This window comes from Salmo trutta, chromosome 13, assembly GCF_901001165.1.
Source record: "Salmo trutta chromosome 13, fSalTru1.1, whole genome shotgun sequence".
Lineage (NCBI taxonomy): Eukaryota > Metazoa > Chordata > Actinopteri > Salmoniformes > Salmonidae > Salmo > Salmo trutta.
The window spans coordinates 17523752-17538767 of record NC_042969.1 but is presented as its reverse complement, the minus strand read 5'-3'; the positions used below and the strand labels follow the sequence as shown (position 1 = coordinate 17538767).

Below are 15016 nucleotides of genomic sequence, written 5' to 3'. Positions count from 1 at the left end.
TGTTGATTCTATTTGGCATACAGGACTGTTCTACAAAGTTATTGAAAGTGGTGTAGGGGGTAAAACAAATGACATAATTAAATCAATGTGTACAGGAAATACGTGCAGCATCAAAATTGGCAAGAAAATAAAATAATTCTTTAACCAGGGGTGTGGCCTTCGCCAGGGTTGCAATCTGAGCCCTGCACTCCTCAATATTTACATCAATGAATTGGCTACTACTCTAGGAAAATCAGCCCCTGGTGTTAGTCTCCACAATTCAGAGGTTAAATGGCTGCTCTTCGCAGATAACCTATGCTTGCTGTCACCCACAGCACATGGACTACAGCAGAGCCTGGACCTGCTAGAGCAGTACTGCCAGACCTGGGCCCTGACAGTAAACCCCCAAAATACAAAATTAATGATTTTCAAGAGAAGATGCAGATCTCAGGGAATTAGACCAAAGTTCTCAAATGGGACAAAATACAATGCCTTCAGAAAGTATTCATACCCCTTGACTTTTTCCACATTTTGTTAAGTTATAGACTTATTCTAAAATGGATTAAATTGTTTTTTCCCCTCATCAATCTACACACGATACCCCATAATGACAAAGCAAAAACAGGTTAAGAAATTTTAGCAAATTCATAAAATAAAAAAGACTGAAATCTCACATTTACATAAGTATTCAGACCCTTTCCTCAGTAATTTGTTGAAGCTCCTTTGGTAGCGATTACAGCATCGAGTTTTCTTGGGTATGACGCTACAAGTTTGGCACACCTGTATTTGGGGAGCCCCAGTCTGAGGTCCTGAGCACTCTGGAGCAGGTTTTCATCAAGGATCTCTCTGTACTTTGCCCCGTTCAGCTTTGCCTCGATCCTGACTAGTCTCCCAGTCCCTGTCGCTGAAAAACATCTCCACAGCATGATGCTGCCCCACCATACTTCACCGTAGGGATGGTGCCAGGTTCCTCCAGACGTGACGTTTGGCATTCAAGCCAACGAGTTCAATCTTGGTTTCATCAGACTAGAGAATCTTGTTTCTCATGGTCTGAGAGTCTTTAGGTGCCTTTTGACAAACTCCAAGCGGGATGTCATGTGCCTTTTACTGAGGAATGTCTTCCATCTGGCCACTCTACAATAAAGGGCTGATAGGTGGAGTGCTGCAGAGATGGTTATCCTTTTGGAAGGTTCTCCCATCTCCACAGAGGAACTCTGGAGCTCTGTCAATGTGAGCATTAGATTCTTGGTCACCTCCCTGACCAAGGCCCTTCTCCCCCGATTGCTCAGTTGGGCCGGACTGCCAGCTCTAGGAAGAGTCTTGGTGGTTCCAAACTCCTTCCATTTAAGAATGATGTGGGCCACTATATTCTTGGTGATGATCAATTATGCAGAAATGTTTTGGTACCCTTCCCCAGATCTGTGCCTCGACACAATCCTGTCTCGGAGCTCTATGGACAATTCCTTCAACCTTGTTGCTTGGTTTTTGCTCTGACATGCACTGTCAACTGTGGGACCTTATATAGACAGGTGTGTGCCTTTCCAAATCATGTCCAATCAAATGAATTTACCACAGGGGGACTCCAGTCATCTCAAGGATGACCAATGGAAACAGGATGCACCTGAGCTCAATTTCGTGTCTCATAGCAAAGGGTCTGAATACTTATGTAAATAAGGTATCTGTTTTTTTCTTTTTAACACATTTGCAAAAATGTCTAAAAACCTGTTTCCGCTTTGTCATTATGGGGTATTGTGTGTAGATTGCTGAGGATTGTTTTTTTATTTAATCCATTTTCGAATAAGGCTGTAACTAACAAAGTGTGGAAAAAGACAAGGGGTCTGAATACTTTCCTGCCATTAAAAAAACTAATTAAAATACCAATACAAATGTGGCTAAAATGAATTGTATGTGTTATTGAACAAATTGAACTTGATGGCGGCGAGGTGTGGGGTCCACTTACAAAACAAGATTTGATCCAATGGGACAAACACCTCATTGAAACCCTGCATGCAGAGTTCTGTAAGATTCTCCTACAAGTCCAGAGGAAGACTACAAACAAGTAAGTGAGTGAGTGACAATTAGGCCAATATCCACTAATAATAATGGCTACAAAAAGAGCAAATAAGGTTTGGAAACATCTAAAATACAGAGACCCCTCTCATATCATTACCAAGACCTGCAATGCCAAGAGCTGGGCAAAGAAAAGAGTCCTCTCATCCAGCTCGTCCTGGGGCTGAGTTCACAAACCTGTTCTACTAAAACACTAAAGCCTCAGGACCAGAACATCCAATCAATCAGAATAATCCAAACTACAACGCAGTCAAAACAAAACTGCATTACTTATTGGGAAACAAGCACAAAGCAAAAGGCAGTGCTATCTGGCCCTAAATCGACAGTACACCGTGGCAAAGTATTTGGCTATGGTTAGTGATCAAAACCTTAGAAAAACCTTGACAAAGTACAGGCTCAGTGAGCACAGCCTTGCCATTGAGAAGGGTAGACACAGGAAAACCTGGCTCCCTGCAGAGGAAAGGCTGTGCAAGCACTGCACAACAGCAGAACCTGAGACGGAGCTGCATTTCCTGACAAAATGTCAAAAATATAAAACAATTAGAGAGTGTCATTTCCCCAAATTTGAAACCCTTATTCAAGGTTTCAAAGACCTCTCTGATGAGATTAGGCTACCAGTCCTGTTGGGGGAGGACGCAGAGAGCTGTGGGTTGGCAGAGCACTACATTACTGCCTGCCTTAAGATGAGTGACAGTGTCTGACAGACCAACCAACCTGCACATGTCCTCTATGCCATTGTTATTGTTATTGTTCAATGAATGGTTATTTTGACCCTTGATTATTGTTGTTACTATTGTCCCGTTGACCGTATTGATTATTATTATTTAATAATCATGCTTTGGCAATAAATATGCTTTGGCAATATTTACATTGTTACGTCAAACCAATAAAGCAAATTGAATTGAGAGAGAGAGAGACACCAGGTTAACTCCTCACAAATCCGAATCAATAACTTAAAAATAATTAAAATTGACTTGTGAGACACTGACGAGACACATTAGATGTGGACTATGTTGGACAAACAGCACGGATGTCTGAGGCTATTGACTAACTTTTCATCCTTTTAATGATCAATGAGTAATTGACCCGCGCCATGTGCTTTGCAATAGCTGATACTTAATGAGGTGCGTCATCAGAAGTTCATTCCCCAAGGCTCACCTTGAGACTAGCTGTGCCTGTCCGTCTGACTGTGTCTTTTTGATAGGCCATGCTATTTTCCTCAACGAGTCTGTGTCTATGGAATACCCAAAATGTAAGTCCCCCCAAAATGTAAGTCCCCCTAAAGTTATAGCTCGCCTGTGAGTGAATTCATCCATGAATTCAAAAAGCTTGTTCAAAACAGGCCAAAACTGCATTGACTGTTGCAGTGGCTGAGAGGAACTCAGGCCCGTTGTCCCTTGCCATGATCACATGGGTTTGTTTAGTCTAGTCCTGCTCTTCAAAACAGCCTCACAGTCCTGATTTCATCACTGTGCAGGCCAATAGTGAAGGGGTTGGGCTGCGCCGCTTAGGAGAGCCACACGTTATGGCCGGAGTCGGCGTCCACGGCAACCACTTTGGTATCCAGGTAACTTTTAGGTCCTCTGCGATGAAGCCAGATGATTGGACAGGATACAGAACAACGGGTATGTTGTCATTATGGTCACCGATGAACACCCTCACAGTGCAGGTGCTGGAGAGGAGGGGCACCATCGTCTTGAGCTGTGACTCCCACCTTATAGTGACTAACCTGCTCGTTAAGTGTGCCTTGAATTCTAAATAAATCACTGACAGTGTCACTAACAAAGCACCCCATAACCATCCCACGTCCTCCTCCATGCTTCATGGTGGGAACCACACAAGCGGAGATCATCCGTTCACCTACTCTGCGTCTCACAAAGACACGGCGGTTGGAACCAACAATCTCAAATTTGTATTCATCAGACCAAAGGACAGATTTCCACCTGTCTAATGTCCATTGCATGTGTTTCTTGGCCCAAGCAAGTCTCTTCTTATTATTGGTGTCCTTTAGTAGTGGTTTCTTTGCAGCAATTCAATGAAGGCCTGATTCACGCAGTTGCCTCTGAACAATTGATGTTGAGATGTGTCCGTTACTTGAACTCTGTGAAGCATTTATTTGGGCTGCAATTTCTGAGGCTGGTAACTCTAATGAATTTATCCTCTGCAACAGAGGTAACAATGGGTCTTCCTTTCCTGTGGCGGTCCTCATGAGAGCCAGTTTCATCATAGCACTTGATGGTTTTTGTGACTGCACTTGAAGAAACTTTCAAAGTTCTTGAATTTTTCCAGATTGACCTACCTTCATGTCTTAAAGTAATGATGGACTGTTGTTTGTCTTTGCTAATTTCAGTGGTTCTTGCCATAATCATGCAATAATTATCAAATAGGGCCATCTTCTGTATACCACCCCTACCTTGTAACAACACAACTGATTGGCTGAAACGCATTAAGAACAAAATCAATTCCATAAATTAACTTTTTACAAGACACACCTGTTCATTGAAATGCATTCCAGGTGACTACCTCATGAAGCTGGTTGAGAGAATCCCAAGCGTGTGCAAAGCTGTCATCAAGGCAAAGGGTGGCTACTTTAAAGAATCTAAAATATATTTTGATTTGTTTAACACTTTTTTGGTTACTACATGATTCATATGTGTTATTTCATAAGACATCCTCATGATACTTGGAGTCCCAGCTTTCGGTGTGAATGAACATATTCCGTGTTTATTTAATTTATGCTTCACAACGCTAACCGGAATGAAGGTAGCAGCAACCTTGAAATGAGGTCATCGGCTCGACCTGCTCTTATACATTCGTATTCCTACATATGGTAGTAAGTCACACAAAATAATTTAAGGCAGAGATAAATTGTAACGCTCGTCTGAAGAAGGATCAGACCAAGGTGCAGCATGGTAAGCGTACATCATTTTATTTAGATGAACACCGAAACTAAACAAAACCAAAATAAATACAAAACAAAAACGTAACGTTCTGTAGGGCATTCAGCTCAGTACCAAAAACAAGATCCCACAATCACAGGTGGGAAAAAGGGCTGCCTAAGTATGATCCCCAATCAGAGACAACGATAGACAGCTGCCTCTGATTGGGAATCATACCCGGCCAACAAAGAAATAGAAAATCTAGAATGCCCACCCAAATCACACCCTTACCTAACCAAATAGAGAAAAAAGGCTCTCTAAGGTCAGGGCGTGACATAAATAGCCAAGATGTTCAGCTTTCCGCAGACATCCTGCGTTTGCAGATAGGGGCTACCGTTCTCATACCAGACTGAATTGAATAAAACAAATCCAATTGGGTCCCCAAATATGGGGACTTTACATTTAAGAGGTTTTAAGAATAAAGGTTGTCAACAAGTGGTTGGAAAAGTCTATAATGTCACTTCAACAACAGACATGTTCACATAAATATTAGCAAGACAACTGTACACAGTAACTAGTGCAGTACAGCTAAACCATTTCTAAACATCTCTTAGCACGGGATGTAACGTATATAAATCATTACAAGGAACAAAGGAAGCCTCACATGTATAAGGGGTGTTCAGTGACATGGAAAGTGGCAGCCAACTGCAGCACGGAGGCACACACTATCAAAACAGGCTTCTCATCTCATCCTTCTGTCTAAATTGCTCCACCCTTCCAAAATCGTTCCCACCTGACATCTGCCATCTGTTCTACACTGTGATTACAAATGTAGGCCTAAGTACCTAGAATACACATTAAACGATTAACACTTTTGAATAGAGAGGCATACCTCTGGGGAACCCTGGGAGTCATCTAATGCTTCACCAAAGTCTGTTGGAGTTTTTCTCAGAGTCTGGTCTGCAGGCAGAGTGTTGTCATTGTAAGATGTGACGAACTTGAAGTCACTTGTGCGCGAACCCGTCGTCAGGTATGCGTCATAATTGTAAGTGCTGCGGAGAGTTCCTGCGCCGTCCACCTCTGCGTAGTTGGGAGGGAGATACGCGCTGGGGATGGCGACCGCTCCGTCAAACAACAGTCTGGGCTTTCTCCTGCGGCAAAACCTCACGGCCAGGATGACAATAATGAAGGTGAGGAAAAAGGTGGAGACAGACACCAGCGCGATGATCAGATAAGAGGTCAGTTTGGAATTGTTCTCATCATAAGAGACATCTTTCAGTTCTGGCACTTCAGCCAAGTTATCAGAAATCACTAAATACATGGTACAGGTGGCAGAGAGAGAGGGCTGTCCGTTATCTTTCACTGACACAATGAGGTTCTGTTTCATGTTGTCAGATTCAGAAATGTCCCGCTGTGTCCTGATCTCTCCACTGTGGAGACCAATAGTGAAAAGTCCCGGATCAGTGGATTTGACTATATGATAGGACAGCCAGGCGTTCTGGCCGGAGTCCGCGTCCACCGCTATCACCTTGGAAACCAGAGAGCCTCCGTGCGCAGCTTTGGGGACCAGCTCGGTCATGAAGGAGTTCCCCTCTGGGGCGGGGTATAGTATCTGAGGAGAGTTGTCATTCACATCCGTTATAAACACACTGACCGTGACGTTGCTGCTGAGCGGAGGAGAACCGTTGTCTCTGGCCACCACGTGGACTTTAAAACTCCTGTATTGCTCATAATCAAACGACTTCACAGCGTGGATCACCCCCGTGTCTCCGTTAACGGATAAAAACGAGGACACCGGGACACCGTTCACCTCGCCAGGTAAGATAGAATAAATCACTGTACCGTTCTGTCTCCAGTCTGGGTCTCGTGCAGTAACGGAACACACGGAGGCACCGGGTTTGTTATTTTCAGTCACGTGGGCTTTATAGGACTGTTCCTCAAACACAGGTGGGTTGTCGTTGACGTCAGCTACAGATAACTGAACACTTTTAGAGGAGGACAGAGGCGGAGAGCCCTCGTCGGTGGCAGTGATTGTAATGTTGTAATCAGACACTAGTTCCCGGTCCAGTTCGCCCGTGGTCACCAGAGAATAGTAGTTTTTGATGGATGGCACCAACTTAAAGGGAAGGTTTTGCTGAATGTAGCAGCGGACCTGTCGGTTATTCTCAGAGTCTCTATCCTGCACGTTAATGATGCCCACCTCTGTACCAGGTGACGCGTTCTCAGGTATGGGGCTAGTCAGAGATTTTAGATAAATCACAGGGGCGTTGTCATTTACGTCAGTTATTTCAATAATCACTTTTGAATCAGATGAAAGACCATAGCCATCTTTACCCTCTATGCGCATTTCATATTTTGGGTCGCCTTCGAAATCTATTGGACCTATGACCTTAATCTCTCCAGTACTGTGACCCAAAGAAAATATATTTCTTGCTTTGTCTGATATGCGACTGAATTCATACATCACCTCCCCATTCACTCCCTCATCTGCATCCGTAGCACTCACTGTAACCACTACAGTATCTAAAGGAGAGTTTTCAGGCAGACTGGCTTTATAGACGGCCTGGCTAAACACTGGGGCGTTATCGTTAGCATCCAGTACAGTGACGTGTATGACTACGGTACCGGATCTCTGCGGAGAGCCTCCGTCTACAGCTGTAATAAGTAAACTCATCTCTTGCTTTTCCTCACGATCTAGTTCTTTATCTAAAACCAACTCGACATTCTTTCCTCCATCTGTGTAATCGTGAATAGCCAGCACAAAATGTTCATTCCTTTCTAATGCATACATTTGCACTGCGTTCTGTCCTATATCTGCGTCATGTGCCTCGTTAATTCGATAGCGAGCCCCTTTGCCTGCCGATTCTGTAATTTCCAATTTGATTGTATCTTTCGGGAAAATGGGTGAATTATCATTGACATCCTCAACAAGGAGAGATATCTGATGCAACTCCAAAGGACCTTCTAGAACCACCTCGAATTTAATCATACACGAAACCCTCTCTCCACAAAGCTCCTCCCTGTCAATCCCGTCCGCAACAATCAAATCCCCGGTACTCAGATTAATGTCACAATAACGTTGATTTTTCCCTTCGGTATCAATTCGGGCCTTACGAGCGGACAGTCTGCTCGCCTCCAGCCCGAGATCCTTGGCTATATTTCCAATAACAGATCCTCGTTTCATCTCCTCCGGAAAAGAATAGCTCACGTCTCCATAGGCGGAGTGCAGCGGTAGAAGAAAGAAAGCAAAACCGCAAACGAGGCCTGTAACCGAGATTCCTTTGTGCCCCATCCTGGGATTAAAAATAGACAACCGTATAGATATTCTAAAGAAAAACTCCAGAAAAAGATTCCGTTTGCTAAAAAGAACATACACCGAATGTACAAGCGATCTGACCACCTCCAACGTTTTGTGCAGTTAAATTACATCCGAACACGATGCCTTATGACAGCAGCGCTGGGTGGAGAACTGTAACTATCCAAACACAGCTGGTGAACAGCGACACTGTGAGTACTTAACAGAAATTACACGTTAACTAATATTATTCTAAATTTCTATTTCGCGAAAAGTTGACATATGAATATATTCTCCTATAAGAAGAGTGCATGATTGATTACTGTAACTATTGGGGGAAATCACCCGAAGCTTATGGCCATAATTACAAACTCAGAAAACGTCAGTAAAAAAAATAAAACATAAATAATGACATTAAAATACATCTCAGACTATTTTCACGAGTTAAGATATAGTTTAGGAGGAAGAAATCTGTTCCAAAGGGAACACATCTGCAAGAAAATGTACAGGTCTACGTTGTAAGTATTAGATTTATAGTACTGGTATTTTACTTAACACAAACTCATCAAGTGTAATACACAAAAACAGAGATTATGGCAACGAATTTAAGTGATGACAGTCAAACAGCAATGAAAAGTAAGGGAACGTGTCTAAAAAAAGGATTTCAGCACCATGGACAGCGACATACCAAAGCCGCCGAATTTCAGACACTCACACCGCTTCTCTCATCACTCTGTCTTAGTAGCTCTACACATACTGCATTGTTATTTTGTAACCCTTTTCCAACTAGAACTCCACTAGAACAGGCTAAACAATTAACCCATTGTTTACCTTAAACGTGCAGCGTGTAGGCCTATGTCAACAATCCAAATCAATCACAAACAGAAATATCACAACTAAAAAACCAAATACCAGCATCAACCTTTTTTCATCTCAATTGTGAGGGGACATGAATTATCATCAATACATTACAAATAGCATTAAATCTAAAGCAAAAACAAGTTGCCAAAGAAACAAGCTGGGGTATTGACGTAGGTTACCTCGTGCGAATACTGATTCACTCCAGGGGTCAAAAGCTTATTGTACAAGGCAACTTAGCTGTGGTTGTAGAAAAATAATAGGTTCTACTCTATGATAGCCTATACAAATCAAACCTATCGTTTAACAGTTCAAGCCTACCTCTGAGGACCCATCAGAATCGTCAAAAGCTTCAGCAAAGTCAATAGTTTTTCTCAGAGTCTGGTCTGCAGGCAGAGTGTTGTCATTGTAAGATGTGACGAACTTGAAGTCACTTGTTCGCGAACCCGTCGTCAGGTATGCGTCATAATTGTAAGTGCTGCGGAGAGTTCCTGCGCCGTCCACCTCTGCGTAGTTGGGAGGGAGATACGCGCTGGGGATGGCGACCGCTCCGTCAAACAACAGTCTGGGCTTTCTCCTGCGGCAAAACCTCACGGCCAGGATGACAATAATGAAGGTGAGGAAAAAGGTGGAGACAGACACCAGCGCGATGATCAGATAAGAGGTGAGTTTGGAATTGTTCTCATCATAAGAGACATCTTTCAGTTCTGGCACTTCAGCCAAGTTATCAGAAATCACTAAATACATGGTACAGGTGGCAGAGAGAGAGGGCTGTCCGTTATCTTTCACTGACACAATGAGGTTCTGTTTCATGCTGTCAGATTCAAAAATGTCCCGCTGTGTCCTGATCTCTCCACTGTGGAGACCAATAGTGAAAAGTCCCGGATCAGTGGATTTGACTATATGATAGGACAGCCAGGCGTTCTGGCCGGAGTCCGCGTCCACCGCTATCACCTTGGAAACCAGAGAGCCTCCGTGCGCAGCTTTGGGGACCAGCTCGGTCATGAAGGAGTTCCCCTCTGGGGCGGGGTATAGTATCTGAGGAGAGTTGTCATTCACATCCGTTATAAACACACTGACCGTGACGTTGCTGCTGAGCGGAGGAGAACCGTTGTCTCTGGCCACCACGTGGACTTTAAAACTCCTGAACTGCTCGTAATCAAACGACCTCACAGCGTGGATCACCCCCGTGTCTCCGTTAACGGATAAAAACGAGGACACCGGGACACCGTTCACCTCACCAGGTAAGATAGAATAAATCACTGTACCGTTTTGTCTCCAGTCTGGGTCTCGTGCAGTAACGGAACACACGGAGGCCCCGGGTTTGTTATTTTCAGTCACGTGGGCTTTATAGGACTGTTCCTCAAACACAGGTGGGTTGTCGTTGACGTCAGCTACAGATAAGTGAACACTTTTAGAGGAGGACAGAGGCGGAGAGCCCTCGTCGGTGGCAGTGATTGTAATGTTGTAATCAGACACTAGTTCCCGGTCCAGTTCGCCCGTGGTCACCAGAGAATAGTAGTTTTTGATGGATGGCACCAACTTAAAGGGAAGGTTTTGCTGAATGTAGCAGCGGACCTGTCGGTTATTCTCAGAGTCTCTATCCTGCACGTTAATGATGCCCACCTCTGTACCAGGTGACGCGTTCTCAGGTATGGGGCTAGTCAGAGATTTTAGATATATCACAGGGGCGTTGTCATTAATATCTGTGATTTCTATTATAACTTTGGCATATGAAGCTAAACCTAAACCATCTTTCGCTTTGATACGCAGTTCAAATGACGAAACCGCTTCAAAATCAATTGTGCCTATAACACCAATTTCTCCTGTTGGACGGTCAATAGAAAATATTTTCTTTACTTCTTCTGAAACATGACCAAAGTCATACGTCACCTCCCCATTCACTCCCTCATCTGCATCGGTAGCCTTCACTGTAATTACTGCAGTATTTAAAGGAGAGTTTTCAGGCAGACTGGCTTTATAGACGGCCTGGCTAAACACTGGGGCGTTATCGTTAGCATCCAGTACAGTGACGTGTATGACTACGGTACCTGATCTCTGCGGAGAGCCTCCGTCTACAGCTGTAAGCAACAGCTTCAAACCATGCCTTTGTTCACGATCAAGCGCTTTCTCTAGAACAAGCTGGACAGTATTACTATCTACAGCCAATACGAAATTCTCATTTCTTTCTAGTGTGTATTTGTAAACTGAGTTCTGTCCTATGTCCGCATCATGAGCTTCCTCTAATAGGAAACGAGTGCCTTTAGCTGCCGATTCTCCTATTTCCATATCTATCATCTCCTCGTTAAATAGTGGTCTGTTATCGTTAATATCTTGGATGTGGAAGTTGATACGATGAAGCTCCAAAGGATTCTCTAATACAAGTTCCTGTTTTAAAACGCATGAAGACTTTTCGCCACAAAGCCCCTCTCTGTCAATCCTCTCCGCAACAATCAGATCTCCGGTACTCAGATTAACGTCACAGTAATGATTGTCGTTCCCTTCGGTATCAATACGGGCCTTACGAGCGGACAGTCTGCTCGCCTCCAGCCCGAGATCCTTGGCTATATTTCCAATAACAGATCCTCGTTTCATCTCCTCCGGAAAAGAATAGCTCACGTCTCCATAGGCGGAGTACAGCGGTAGAAGAAAGAAAGCAACGCTGCAGACCAGGCCTGACACCGAGATTCCTTTGTGCCCCATCCTGGGATTAAAACGTCGAACAACTTGGTTAGATTTTGAAATGGAAAGAAACAGTATTCCACAAAAAAAGATTTAGCTTGATGAAACTAGTCAGAACACAATGTGCACGCAATTTGAAACGTCTCCAATCTTTTCTACAGCTCAGTGGCACCCGAGCACCCGAGCGTTGTGACAACACCAGTTGGTGGGGAACTGGGTTTATCCAAGCATAGCTGGTGAACAGCGACACTTTGAGCATATCTTTAGAAATTACACAAAGCAACGATTTTTCTAAATATTTCATAAAAAGTTAAGCATGCTTATAATTAAGCTGCTTTATAACTATTGGGAAAAACTTTTACCTCCAGTGTGTTGAAATAAGCATAACCAACTGGACGGATAGGAAAGATCATTATATTAAGTCACAACAGATAAATAATTGTATGAAAACCGTCTACATACTCTGGTGAAAGAGACATAACAAAATAGTTTAGGCCTACATATCTGGTTCGAATCCCGAGCTACTTGGTGAAAATCTGTCAATGTGCCCCTGAGCAAGCCCTAGTAGCTCTGGATAAGAGCGTGACAAGACAGTCGAACTGTAGGCGGGCTTCCATTGACCCAGGTTTATTCGACAAAAGCAATGTCTCAAAACAATTCATTGCGACACGTAATGGAAACTGCAGCCATAGGAGACATTTTCTAAAGATAAAACCTGGTCTCAGAGCATTTTAAATGATTCTTTACGTAAATCCAAGACACTCCATTTAGCATGATATGTTACGTTTTAAATTGTATGTATTAATATGTGAATGTCCATCACCGATTTCATATCATACACTATATGAACTGTGGACACCCCTTACAATTTGTGAATTTGGCTATTTCAGCCACACCCGTTGCTGAAAGGTGTATAAAATCGAGGACACCGCCATGCAATCTCCATAGACAAACATTGGCAGTAGAATGGTCTCACTGAAGAGCCCAGTGACTTTCAACGTGGCACCATCATAGGATGCCACCTTTCCAACAAGTCAGTGCATCAACTTTCTGCCCTGCTAGTGCATCTCCAGTCAACTGTAATTGCTGTTATTGTGAATTTGAAACGTCTAGGAGCAACAACAGCTCAGCCAGGAAGTGGTAGGCAGCACACGCTCACAGAACTGGACTGCCCAGTGCTAAATATCATCTGTCCTCGGTTGCAACACTCGCTACCGAGTTCCAAACTGCCTCTGGAAGCGACATCAGCACGAGAACTGTTAGTCGGAGCTTCATGAAATGGGTTTCCATGGCCAAGCAGCTGCACACAAGCCTAAGATCACCATGCGCAATGCCAAGCGTCAGCTGGAGTGGTGTGAAGCTCGCCGCCATTGGACTCTGGAGCAGTGGAAATGCGTTCTCTGGAATGATGAATCACACTTCACCATCTGGCAGCCCGACGGACTAATCTGGGTTTGGCGGATGCGAGGAGAACGCTACCTGCCCGAATGCAGAGTGCAAACTGTAAAGTTTGGTGGAGGAGGAGGAATAAAGGTCTTGGGCTGTTTTCCATGGTTAGTTCCAGTGAAGGGAAATCTTAATGCTACAGCATACAATGACATTCTAGACAATTCTGTGCTTCCAACTTTGTGGCAACAGTTTGGGGAAGGCCCTTCCTGTTTCAACATGACAATGCCCCCATGCATAAAGCAAGGTCCATACATAAATGGTTTGTTGAGATTCGTGTGGAAGAACTTGACTGGCCTGAATAGAGTGGAAAGCCTTCCCATAAGAGTGGAGGCTGTTAGAGCAGCAAAGTGGCGACCATCTCCATATTAATGCCCATGATTTTGGATTGAGATGTTCGACGACCAGGTGTCCACATATTTTTGGTAATGTAGTGTATGTTATGAATTACAATTCAGATTATATGTTACGAATTTGCAAAAAGGACAATATGTTATGAATTTGCAAGATGTACAATATGTTACAAAAAACAAAACTTACAATATGTTACGAATTTGTGAAACGTATGATATGTTACAAATTCTAGCTAGGTGGCTAACGTTAGCTAGCTCGCTAGCATTAGCTAGGCTAGGGGTTAAGGTTAAGGGTTCGGGTTAAGGTTAGGGTTAAGTTTAGAAGTTAGGTTTAAGGGTTAAGGTTAGGGTTAGGTCAAGGAAAGGGTTAGCTAACATGCTAAGTAGTTGCAAAGTAGCTTAAAAGCAGTAAGTAGTTGAAAAGTTGCTAATTAGCTATAATGCAAAAGTTGTGCGTGATGAGATTCAAACTCGCAACCTTTGGGTTGCTGGAAGTTTGCGTTATACGCTCACCCATCCACCACGACCAACCACCCCACTTTCGTTTTTGCCTTAAGTAACCACCTGTCTTATGTAACCATACTAAACATAACATATTATACATACTAAATGAAGAGTCTAGGATTTACGTACAGAATAATAGGACATTCTCTGAGACCAGGTTGAAAAATCGACTACATTTTTATCCATTTAACGGGTGGATTTTTCATTTTTTCTAACTTTTTTTATTTCGACAAATGATGATGGAAAGAAACAACAAAATGATTGACAAATACTTTTGAAGGTTCGTGGGGGCACGTGATGTCATCACGTAACTATAAGCTCCACTCCACATTTAATTCTAAATGCCTACTGCTTGCAAAATAAAAATGTCAAAAAGTATGTTTCTTTGCAGGACAAGATTCGTCCTGACTTTGAAGAAAGTCCGAATTGCTTCGCCTTGCGTTTCTGGTTGGCTGGTAATTTTCACCATTCAATTATTTCAGATCTACAAGATTGCAAGTTTCACCATAGCATGGACTTAGTCGATACTGTCACATGACAATTATTAGAATATGGCAAATATTTATCAATTATTGCATTCTATCTACGCTGGCTTTCGCAGGCTACCTGAGACATGAAACAGATAGGTGGAAGTGCATACAGACTCTCGATCATTTGTTAATGAGCAATTTCTCTAAATGGGTAATGGAAACACTTCAACCACTAGAGTTTTATTCCACACTGTAGGTTCTTTAGAAAAAGTGTTGTGGTTTTAGGTGTGACGTCATTACGTCTGGCTGTTTTTATCGACACAAGATAGTTCAATAGAAACGCACCCTAGCAAGCAGTTGCCGCGTATATTTCCTATGCAAACATTTTTAATGTTGACAAAAAAAAAATCACTGGGCAAGTTACTGGAAAGAGGTAATGATGAATGAGCGTTAGCCTACAGAGATTTTCTGAATCTCAGA

The 15016-nt window shown here is 43.2% G+C and overlaps 1 protein-coding gene across 3 annotated transcripts in view; it reads right to left on the bottom strand.

Annotated features, from left to right (window-relative positions):
- The window catches only part of LOC115205349 (protocadherin gamma-C5), a 203381-nt gene that overhangs the window by 140080 nt on the left and 48285 nt on the right, over window positions 1-15016 (bottom strand). Inside the window, exon 1 of one of the 3 annotated variants that reach the window (XM_029771239.1) lies at window positions 5821-8350. The exons of the other annotated variants lie outside the window; for them this stretch is intronic. Coding sequence (XP_029627099.1) covers window positions 5821-8220 — 2400 coding nt within the window. The 5' untranslated portion in view covers window positions 8221-8350. Of the gene's footprint in view, window positions 1-5820; window positions 8351-15016 lie in introns of those variants that run through there. 3 annotated transcript variants of the gene reach the window in all.